This window comes from Erinaceus europaeus, chromosome 15 (genome assembly GCF_950295315.1).
Source record: "Erinaceus europaeus chromosome 15, mEriEur2.1, whole genome shotgun sequence".
Classification (NCBI taxonomy): Eukaryota; Metazoa; Chordata; class Mammalia; order Eulipotyphla; family Erinaceidae; genus Erinaceus; species Erinaceus europaeus.
Window position 1 is genome coordinate 3,420,732 of NC_080176.1, and position 11,100 is coordinate 3,431,831.

An 11,100-nucleotide genomic window follows, 5' to 3' on the forward strand; every position below is an offset into this window, starting at 1 on the left:
CCCAATAAAGAAATAAATTATTTAAAAAAAATAAAAATAAAAAATAAAAAAATAAAAAGTGCCCTCCCCCCAAAAAATAATTAGTGACCCAGAGAAGCAAGACCACATATACACACGCTACTGGTTCCACAAATAAATAAAATTAAATGAAACCATCTCCATGAAAAATGCACTTGCCTGAAGTTAGTTACCTCTGAGAAGCAAGATTGAAGACAGACAGAGAGAGGAGTCATTTCATATCTTTGTTTTCTATATAAAGGTACGGCTTAAAGTCTTCATAAGGAGAAAATAATAAATTGTATTGCAAATAAACGGATAAAAGCCAAGAAATCAGACTCAGACCACGTAGCATCGCCTCCTCAGCCAATTCCTCGAGACCAGGGCTGCACAGGACAACACAGAATACAGAATCAAAGCCACAAACAAGGCCCCCTTGGTACAGCACACAGACTGCTGGCATGAGGCCCTGGGCTTGAACCCAGCACCACACAGAGCAGCAGGATGGCACCAGGGGAGCTCCATGGATAGTGAAGAGGTTCTATGGTATCTCTCCTCTCTATTGCTCCAGCCTGCCACCCCCCACCTCTCTAAAGGTTGAGAAGAGAACATTGGTCCAGGGAGCTCGCTTAGTGGTAATCTCAGCAATGTGAGGCCCCAGGTTCAGTCTCTGACTCTGCATGGAGAAATCAGAGAAGACTGAGGAGGGAGAGCAGAGGAAGTTGTCCCCATGCCTTCCAACCTGAGTGAGGGTACCCAGCTCACACGTGCCCCTTACCTGGAGACACAAAGCAGAGCCCCCCACAAAGACAGAGCCCTGCAGGGCTGTCTGGAAAGGAGGGCTGGCAGCAGGTGGACCCATGATGCTATCAGGGAACGAGGGACGGGACGTGGGGACACGAAGCCCAGGAAACGCAGGGGTGGAGGACCACCCCAGGGCACTGAAGCTGAACAGAAGGGAGCCAAGCACAATTCCTGAGACCCAGACACACACACACCCAGAAGTGCTTAGAGACTTGCCTTCTCTGCTTGGAGGCAAGCAAGACTTTCTCTTCTGTGCCCTCTACCCTGGCTTCTAGTGGCCAGCTCTTTGCCCCTCCAGTTTGTCTCCATTGGTGCCTCCTCCCCTCAGCTTTTCTCAGTTCCCTCCCCCTTGGGGCTACACTCTCTGACTCCTGCTCCCAGTCAATGAAGCTGGGGGGTCAGCCACAGACCGGAGTCTTTGGAGAAGCCAAGGCCAAGACCTGTGGACTCTAGGCAACCTGACAACTTCCCAGTTGGGGTATGGGGTAGGGAAGGAAGGGTAAATGAAGGTCAGCCCCTGGTGGAGCAGCCCCCAAACACTGGGTTCTCCTGGGCCTCTTGAATAAGCGCTGAGGGTCAAAAGGACTGTCATTTCCACGTGAGGTTGTCTGTCTGCAAGGAGGGCGGTGCAGGAAGCTGTAGGTTGCTCAGAGAACAAAAAAGGAAGCTAAATGTACCATCTGCTTATTAGCAAGAGCTTTTGAGGCAGACGCTTAAATATGCATGCCCAGACATTACAAAACTTCGGGGGAAATGTTAATTTCAATAACCCGGGTACTTGTGCTTGCAAAAATCCATCTTCCTCCTCCTCCTCCTCCTCCTCCTCCTCCTCTTCCTCTTCCTCCTCCTCCTCCTTCTTCTTCTTCTTCTTCTTCTTCTTCTCTCTCTCTCTCTCTCTCTCTCTCTCTCTCTCTCTCCTTGGTGACTGGGACACTCTGGACCCCAGAGTCATAGCACTGCCAAGGCTGACCTCACCGGATTTGGGCAGCTCACTGGGGACTCATCTTAGGGAGATTTTTAAGATTTATTTTTAAGTTTAATTTTATGTATTCCAGGGGAGAGAGGGAAGGAGGGAGGGAGAGAGGAAGGCCATAGCATCATTCTCACATATGCAGATACAGGGACCAAACCAGGGACCCCAGTCATGCAAGTACTATGCTTTACCCACTGCACTGTCCCATTCCCCAGCTGCTGGGGGAATATTAGGAAATGCTAGGAGGAGGCTGACAGGTTGCCAATGCCTCCCACACACACACCTTTCTCTCTCCCTTACAAAAACCTGCAGGCATGAGTTTGGTGCCCGGTCACAGAAATGAACCCACTCAGAACCCCTGCCTGCCAACTCCAAAGATGCTCAAGATGGAGGCTCTTATAGTCTCTGATCAACTACTCAGCTCCCTGTTGTAGCAGAAATGCACCACAGACTCCATGGATCTCAAGAGGCATGCTTGTGTGCTGATAAGACTTTATTTACACACACAAGTGGGAGGCCAACTTGGTCTGAGGACCTTCTGCATAAGAATAGGGTCTCTGGGAGTCGGGGTGTAGCACAGTGGGTTAAGCGCATGTGGCGCAAAGCACAAGGACTGGCTTAAGGATCCCGGTTCAAGCCTCAGGCTCCCCACCCGCAGGGGAGTCGCTTCTCAGGGAGTGAAGCAGGTCTGCAGGTGTCTGTCTTTCTCTCCCCCTCTCTGTCTCCCCCTCCTCTCTCCATTTCTCTCTGTCCTATCCAACAAGGACAATATCAGTGACAACAAAAATAATAACTACAACAACAATAAAAAACAACAAAAGGGAAAATAAATAAATATTAAAATTTTTTTTAAAAAAAGAATAGGGTCTCTAGGAGGCAGGACTGGCCCATCTGGAAGACGAGTACCTGGTCCAGTGCCTGGCACAGAGAGCAGCAGCTGGAGAAGGAACGAGAAAAGCAAATTGTCTCCAAGTGCATAAGTGAAGATCTCCCAATAGCACCAGCTAAACCAGCCAGACGAGGAGGGCTCCCCTCCAAAGGAAAGCAGACAGGGACCATCCAGCATAGAAGGCCCCACATAGACTCCTGCTTCATGAACCCACTCCACTCGGGGACGCTCAGACATGGCTGAATCTCTGGACCCTCCTCCCCACTGCCCACCATTAGAATCCCAGTAACAGCTGGTGAGCTTGAGCTGTTCAGTCTCACAGGCTCTTCAACTCAGCTGACCTGGCCCTTCTCTCTCCACTGTCCAGGGAGCCACTTGTCGCTCCTCTGATGCTTCTGCACTCTCTTCTCATTGTGAAGAGGGCCCTGGTTTATACTGAAGCCCTTCTCCTGCCTCTCCACTCCCCTCCGGGTGAGCCCAAGTGCCAGGTTCCCTGATGGCCAAGTATCATCCCCACTGATGGCCTTCAAGTCTGAATCTCCAGCCCAAGAGCCCTCTATCCTGTAAGCCACTGTCAGCTGGGTCTCAGAGCCAGAGTTCAAAATCAAATCTGGGGGAAGAGGGACAGCTGGGTGCTGGCATACCCGGTGGAGCGCACATGTTACTATGTGCAGAGACCCAGGATCAAACCTCCACTCCCCACCCACAGGGGAGAGGTTTCCAGAGTAGAGAAGCAGCACAGCAAGCAGGTGTCTCTCTCCATCTCTGTCTCTCTCTTCCTCCTTCTCTCCCTCCCTCTGCCTCCCCTCTCAATTTCTCCTAGCAAATAAAAAAGGGGAGAAATGACTGCCAGGAGTGGTGGATTTGTTGTGCAGACACCAAGTCCCACCAATAACCCTGGTGACAATAAAAAGATAAAAATTAAAATAAGAAAATCCAGCCTGGGGTCTGCCCTACCATTGTGGACGTCACCTTGGCACTTACTCTCTCTCATCCCCAGGAGCCAGCAGACCTGCTGGGCCAGCATCCCTGAATCCAAGCACAGAACTACCACCCTACCACCGTGGTTGGCCAAGCCACTGATAACCTTGCAACAGACCTCTAAACCAGTGCCCAAACTGGTCTCCCCACTCCTCCATGAATTCCAAGTCATACTGCAAGCACACAAAGGGACAATTACCATCTTACAGGGGGAAAAACTTTTTTTAATCAAGAGGAGATGGAGCAGCAGTCAGTATTTCTATCTGAAAGAACTCAATTCAAGCTCCAGTTTGCCTGCACTGGGAGACATACTTCTGAAATGATGACAGCCAAGGACAACACAATTCATGGTCTCAAACAACTCCAGGCACAGAGGGGCTGAACCATGCAGAATGCAGCGGTGCCTCTGTGGTGCCACTGAGAAGAATGCCCTCCACCCCACCACACTCATTCCTCCTCAGAGGCCCCCCAACCAGCATGCACTACACTCTGCCTTAAGAAGGGGGGACTCCCGACAGCGCCCACTCACTCACCGCAGTTCTAGAAGCTCGCCTCACAGATTATAGGGGGGCTGAGACAGACAGTGGGCGGCCATGTCTCCGTGTCAGCTTGACAGATAGTTGCCTGGGAGATATCTCTATCTTGGATGGGAAACGCTCCAGCCCCATGGAGTCCAGCTGTGCTTAAACCCGGAAATCCAGATGTCGGCCTAGGCTCTGGCTCTGGGATTCTCCAGCACAAGCATGAACCCCGAGCACGATGAGCTCTGGCTTCCCACACCCCATCCTCCCAGAATCCTGCACTTCAAGACCCAGGGGCAATGATGGGACAAGTGTGGTGACTTCCTGTGGTGACTTCAGGAAGCCTAGACAGCACCCACCCCACCCCCACCCCACCCCCCCACACACAAAAGGCAACGTGAAGTTGAAGTAGGTGATGATGGAGTCTGGTTCACCCAGATAACTTTAAAACAGTGTTGGCCATTTGATCTGTTCTATGCCAGGCAGTGTCTACATACTACCTTGTAATCTGACTGAATCCCCACAGAGCCTTCCACTAATCTCAGACCTCACTCTCTCCACTCTGTAGAAGAGGAAACGAGTGCCACCAAGGATGTGTGGCTTGCCCGAGACCACAGTGTTCACAAGAGGGACAGAACTCAGCACCTACACCCTGAAGTACCTGCTGACAGGGTAAACCAGCATCCGGGGCTTGGCATAGGAAGGCTAACTGCTCTAAGAGGCACAAGATACGTATCCCAATTAATGTACTCCAAATGGTTCAGTCCCAAAGTCAGCAGGGTCCAATGGGACACCCAGGTGCAGACCATCACCTACAAGATGGGGGAACACCTGCCTTGGGAACTCACCTGCACAGGGAGCCCCCACCCTCCTTCATGCTTCTCCCAAGTGGGGGTGCCCATCAGGGGACTTAGAGATGCTGCTGCCTTACCACCTTTGAATGTTCAGCTCTGCCCAGAGCAACCCAGAAATCTACGCCAAGCCTAATCCTAGGATGAGCTGAAGGAAGGGTCCAGGTTGACAATCAAGGTTCCCTGGGAGAGCCTTTTCCCTCCCCAGCAAGCACTGTGGTCAGCTTCACCCTGGGAATTCTAGAGGAATCAGTCGATCATCATCAGCTCTTTGATACCTTCTCAACAGTGCTGCTTTGGAAAGAAGGGAAAGTCTGGGGGGTGGGGCTGGGCGGGGAGCTAAGAGAGAGCTCACCTGGTAAGGTGCCACCCACGTTCGAGCCCCAGCATATGGGAGGTGCTCCAGGGGATGCTAGGGTACTGTGGTATCTCTCCCTCCCTCTGTATCTCTCCTTCCCTCTTATCTGAAGGAAAAGGCAGCCTGGGCCAGTGAAAAGCACACACACTGGAGGGCCCAGCTCTTCAAGAAAGAAAAAGCCTGGGGAGACTTCTGCTCCCTGGTGGGGGATTCAGTCTTCACCTCTGGCCCCCATTCCCCCCCAAAAAAAACCTGCTGGGGTTGCAGTTTGCCTCCTAAAATTATCCCCTAGTAAGCCCCAGATAAAACGACCCCCCATTACAAGACAGCAGCCGAGCCTGGGAGTCACCGTGTTAGCATCAGTCACCCAGGGCACCAGACCCTGTGAGGGAAAATGACATCTTCTCCTTAAATGAAGCTGCTGTGTCGTGGACAGTGATGCCCACGGCAGCCTCTGTGGAGAGAAGCCCAAAATGACTTGCCTCTAAAAATAATCTGCTATTAGAGCACAAGGATGCTTTTGACATTTTAGCCAAGCTAATGGTCCACACGTACAAAATCTCCTGGAAAAGCATTCTGCTCTTCAGGTCCATTTGGTTGTGGTCTCTCAGTAAAGATGGGCTCTGCCGCTCAGTGAGGTTGCTGCTGCTTCAGGCACCTGCCTGAGACGGCTTTCTGGCCCTTTAAAAGGAATATTCCTATAAAAAAAAAAAAAAACCAAACAGAAGAGAAATCACTCTCATAGGCAGCCAAGGCGCTATCTCTGTGGGGGCCACCAGTCCCCGAAGATCCAGGTGAGCCCAAAGGGGATTCACAGTCAGGCTGAGGAAGGAAGGAAGGACAGTTTCTGTCCCGATGAAGCTTCACGTCCTGAAGTCCCTGTCTTCCGTTATGAACCAAAAAGTTGAGTGTGAGCTTCTGCATCACAGATACTTCAGCTCCTGCACTGAATGCTCTTGACCTCCAGGATGCATCTTCAAAGGGGACCCTGAGCTATCGCCCTGTGTCTTGATGCACCCCCCCAACTGGAATCGCACACACAAACTACACCAGGAGAGAGGGAGCTTGCACACTAAAGCCACATTTGTCAGGCACCGGCTATGAGCTCGGTGCAAAGCTTAGTGCTTTCTTTGCATAATGGTTACTTAATCAGCAATAACAGCCCCATGAAACAAGATCTGTCCGTGCATCCCTTTCACCCACCAGGCTGAGAGAGCTCAGGGAGGTTAAACGCCTTGTCCCAGGCCACCCAGCAAAGAAAGGCCAGAGCCACAGTTCCAGCCCCGGGTCACTTCATCCTGTTCTAGTTCCTGGTCTTTGGCAAAGTCCCATGTGCAAGAGGGAGGGTGGGGGGATGGGGCTTCCGCAGCAAAACTCTGATGGCAGCACAATGCCTCCAGACTGTGTTCTAGACCCAGGACTCCATCCTCTCCACTGCAGGGCACTTAGCTCCCCTGCCCCTCTTGCCATCAGGCCGCCCCAGTCAACCTTCCCTAGGTGCTCTGCTCCCCAGGCCTCTTGCACTGGGATGCACATGGTGCTGGTGCCCAGTAGGCCCAGGACAGGAGCCCGTGACAGCCCAGCCTTAATCCCACACCTGCTCAGCCTGCCCCGACTGTGGCCTTGGAAAGGGAGGTGCAGCCTACAAGGAGGACTTGGGCCACAGAAGGGCAGTCCCTCGTGGGCTCCCTGGTGACTGACCATATTTTTAAGGCAAGCTCAGTGGCGTAAATGGTCAGGAATAAATAACATTTGGAAAAAGCAGAAAGGTCAACCCCATTGTCCCCGGAGGTGGGGGAGGAGCCCTCACCTCAGACAGGACTATCCAGTCAGCTCCCCTATGGCCCCAGACACAGGGCCACCTCCCACAAGGTAGGTCAGCCAGGCCACGACTGGGGGCTCTGGAGAAGAAGCAGAAGTGCTGGGGGGTGGGGGGGGGGGTCTGGCCTCAGAACTCCCTCCCACGTCTCCGGTGAAGAAGCAACAAATCCCCCTTCGCGTACCTCTGTCTGTCCCTCTGTGCGAACTTTGCCTCCCTGCCCCTGAGAAGGGCTGGGGAGGGGAGCGACTTCTGGGCCGGATGCCACCTGCCTGCTCCCCGCTGCCGCTGTCCAGCACTGAGGGAGCGGCCAAGGAGCGAGGGGCCGGCCGGCCGGCTGGCTTCCCAGAGTCCGCACCCCTTCCCCAGCCTCCCGGGGTGGCGGGCACTCACGGAAGTCCCGCAGAGGAGCCCCGCGCGAAGCTGCCCGGGGAATGGGGGCGCTCCGATCACCCCCGACCCCCGGGGACCCCAGCTGCGCCCCTCCCGGGTCTCCCCGCGCGCAGGTGGGCGCCCGCGAGTCGGGGCTGCGCAGCGGCGGGAGACGGGGTGGCGGAGGTCCCGCCCGCGGGCGTCGGCTGCACTCGGGGGTCGCCGCCCCGCCCCCGCCCGGCCCCCACTTACGGCGCCGCCACCTGTCTGGGCGCCGGCCCCCGGCTCGGCAGCGGCGCCCTCCGGCCCCAGGCGCGGGCGCTTCTCCTCGGGGGCCGCGTCGTCGTCGCGCCGCGCCCGGCCGAGCCCGTCCCGCTGCTCGGGGCTGCCGGTGGGGGTGGCCATGGCCGCGGCGGCACTCGGCGGACGGCAGCAGCTGCCCAGCCCGGGGCTGGCGGGGAGCGCGGGATCTGAGCGCGGGCTCGTCGCTCCGCCGGCGCCTGGCTCTGCCGCCCCCTGCTGGCCGCTGTGCGCACCGCGCCGGGGAGGACGGGAGGACGGGGAGGACCGGAGGACTGGGATGACGGCGAAGACGGGGAGGAGGACGGGGAGGACGGGAGGACGGGGAGGACCGGAGGACTGGGATGACGGCGAAGACGGGGAGGAGGACGGGGAGGACCGGAGGACGGGGAGGACCGGAGGACTGGGATGACGGCGAAGACGGGGAGGAGGACGGGGAGGACGGGAGGACGGGGAGGACCGGAGGACTGGGATGACGGCGAAGACGGGGAGGAGGACGGGGAGGACCGGAGGACGGGGAGGACCGGAGGACTGGGATGACGGCGAAGACGGGGAGGAGGACGGGGAGGACCGGAGGACGGGGAGGACTGGAGGACTGGGATGACGGCGAAGACGGGGAGGAGAACGGGGAGGACCGGAGGACGGGACGACCAGAGGACAAGGATGACGGTGAAGACGGGGAGGACGGGGAGGACGGGGAGGACGGGGAGGACCGGAGGACAGGGAGGAGGATGAGGAGAACAGGACTGGGATGACAAAGAGGAGGACGGGGAGGACAGGGAGGACAGAGGAGGACGAGGAGAACAGGAGGACGGGGAGGACAGGAGGCCAAGGAGGAGAGGACAGGGAGGACAGAGAGGATGGGAGGACAGAGAGGAGGACGGGGAGGAGGACGAGGAAGATGGGGAGGATGAGGAGGAGGACGGGCAGGACGAGGAGAATGGGAGGACGGGGAGGACAGGAGGCCGAGGAGTAGAGGACAGGGAGGTCTGGGAGGATGGGAGGACGGAGAGGTGGACGGGGAGGACAGGGATGACGAAAGGGCAGGAGGATGGGGAGGACAGGGAAAGGGACTGGGGAGGTGGGGGCCACAGGGGCTGGGAGGAAGCTGGAGAGGACAGAGAATACAGGAAGGAGGCTGAGGAGGCCAGGAGGCTGGTGAGCAGCCAGGGGTGGCCAGGAGGCTCTCTGAGCACAGGAGAGAGCCGACCCACGGACCAGACAGACAGACAGACAGATGCCAGGAGGCTAGACAGCAGCCTTGACACCTTAGCCTCAGGCACTGTTCCACATCCTGCATGGCTTGGGATGGCAGGGCATGGGAGGTGCCCCAAGGGAATCAGGGGGTCCCCCAAGCAGAGTGCTGCAGAGCTGAGCTCACCCCTCCCAGCATTTCCTGAGTGTGACCTCACCCCATGGGGCCAAGAGAACCAGCCACAATCCTGACTGGCAGTTGGGGCACCAGCAATGTGGACAAACCACCACCTTCCTGGAGGACATGAATGCAGAGTGGGCCACACAGTGGGAGGGGGGGCTGGTCAGAGTGGGTGACGGGTCTTTAAGCAGAAAGCAGAGCAGGAGCAAAGGTGCAGAGACACCCTGTTCACCAGGACCAAGACACAGGACCCGCCCAGACACTCAGGGACAGAGTGAAGTGGTCGTGGGGTAGGTTTCATTGTTTCATTCAGCTGTGGAATATAAAGGCTATAAAAGATGAACTTGGGGAAACAATAATAACCAGACCGACTCTCAGACTCTGAAGATCATGGTGGCTATGGAGGGAGTGGGAAGAGAGGCAGTGGTCATGGAGGCACTGGGTCTTTGGAGCTGGGTGTAGTGGTATTTACATACACACAGCTGTGAAACTAGTACAACTGTGTAACACTGTAAACCAATGTTAAATCACTTTTTTAATGAAAGGGGGAGGGCTAGGAGATAGCATAATAGTTATGCGCAAAGCATTTCCTGCCTGATGCACCAAAGGTCCCAGGTTCAATCCCTAGCACTACCACTGTCACATGAAGGGGCCCGGTGGGCACGCTCAGCTGCTGTGCAGCTATGCAGATAGTGGGGCTGCAACACAGAAGGGTCAGCCCTCTGGCCTTGGCCTTTGGGTCACGGTATCCCCTAGAGGTGGAAGAGACAGGAAACTTGCTCAAATCTTAGCAGCTCTGTACCAGCAAAACAGTTCCAGGTGAGGTCAGCGGAGGGCTCACTGGATTCCTAACAACAGTCATACCCCTGAATCCATTCCCAGGCTCCAGACCTACAACCCCTTGCATGGAAACCTTGAGGCCTTGAGGAAGGTCCAGATAAATAGCCAAAAATGTATCCCACTGACCTTCCTCCTCATCATTGCTGAGGAGGCCACAGCCTTTCAGCAGGTGTCTGCATGGCAGAGGAAAGAACCAGAGCTCTCCAGGACCCCTGGGCAAAGAGCTGGACTGAGCAGAGAGGCCCCAGACACCACTGGCTCCAGCAGACAGAGGATCCACAGGCTCCAGGCTCCAGGCCACTTCAGTGGGGTCCCTGGACTCACCCTGAGGTTGTTATACAGAAGCTGCACTCTCAACCACAGAAGAGTCTGGCATTCAAGGAAGAGAGTGTAATCAGGAATTCTGACGCCCATGCCCAAGGTCAGTAGCCTTGACCTCATTCTCTGCAGTCTCTGAGACTTGTGGGAAGATGGGAGATAATCGAAAGGTAACAGTGTCTGACACCCAAAGAAAGGACAGTAGTTCACCAGACCCATGGGGTCAGACTCCCCTATCAACTTCCAAGGGAATACCTAGGTCTGAAGATCAAGGTCAGAGGAAAACCAAGCCCTCTGCTTCTTCCCCTGGGGAAAATGTTTACAGGGAAGTGGGGTCAACAGGCAAATGTGAAGGTGTCTAGGAAAGGAAGATGAAGTTGTTTCTGACATTCTAAGAACAAAGTTCTCACTGCTGCAAGTGTGGACTGAATAAGTAATAAGGCAACCGGCAATAAAGTTATGGACTATGTGAAGGAAGAGACACACCCTCCTCACTGGTGGGATCTTCAGACGACCAACCCACTGTTCACAGAGACGATGCAACTGACTCCTGCCCAGAAGTCACCGCAGGTGGCCACAGCCTCTAGGTCACTTGGAACCTGTCCATCCTGTGCCTGTGGAGGACCCGGGTTTCTGCCAGGCTCATCAACAAACTCTCCATCAGCCCCAGTCTGAGGGCAGCATCCTGCTACAAGCTTACTC

General features: G+C 55.5%; 1 protein-coding gene across 9 annotated transcripts in view; it reads right to left on the bottom strand.

The window, feature by feature from the left end:
• RBFOX1 (RNA binding fox-1 homolog 1) overlaps positions 1-7,982 on the bottom strand; it is a 1,765,566-nt gene extending 1,757,584 nt beyond the window's left edge. For all 9 annotated transcript variants that reach the window (XM_060172406.1, XM_060172410.1, XM_060172405.1 and 6 more), the window contains exon 1: positions 7,818-7,982. In XM_060172406.1, coding sequence (XP_060028389.1) covers positions 7,818-7,970 — 153 coding nt within the window. In that variant the 5' untranslated portion in view covers positions 7,971-7,982. The remainder of the gene's footprint in view (positions 1-7,817) is intronic.
• Between the last annotated feature and the right edge of the window lie 3,118 nt (positions 7,983-11,100).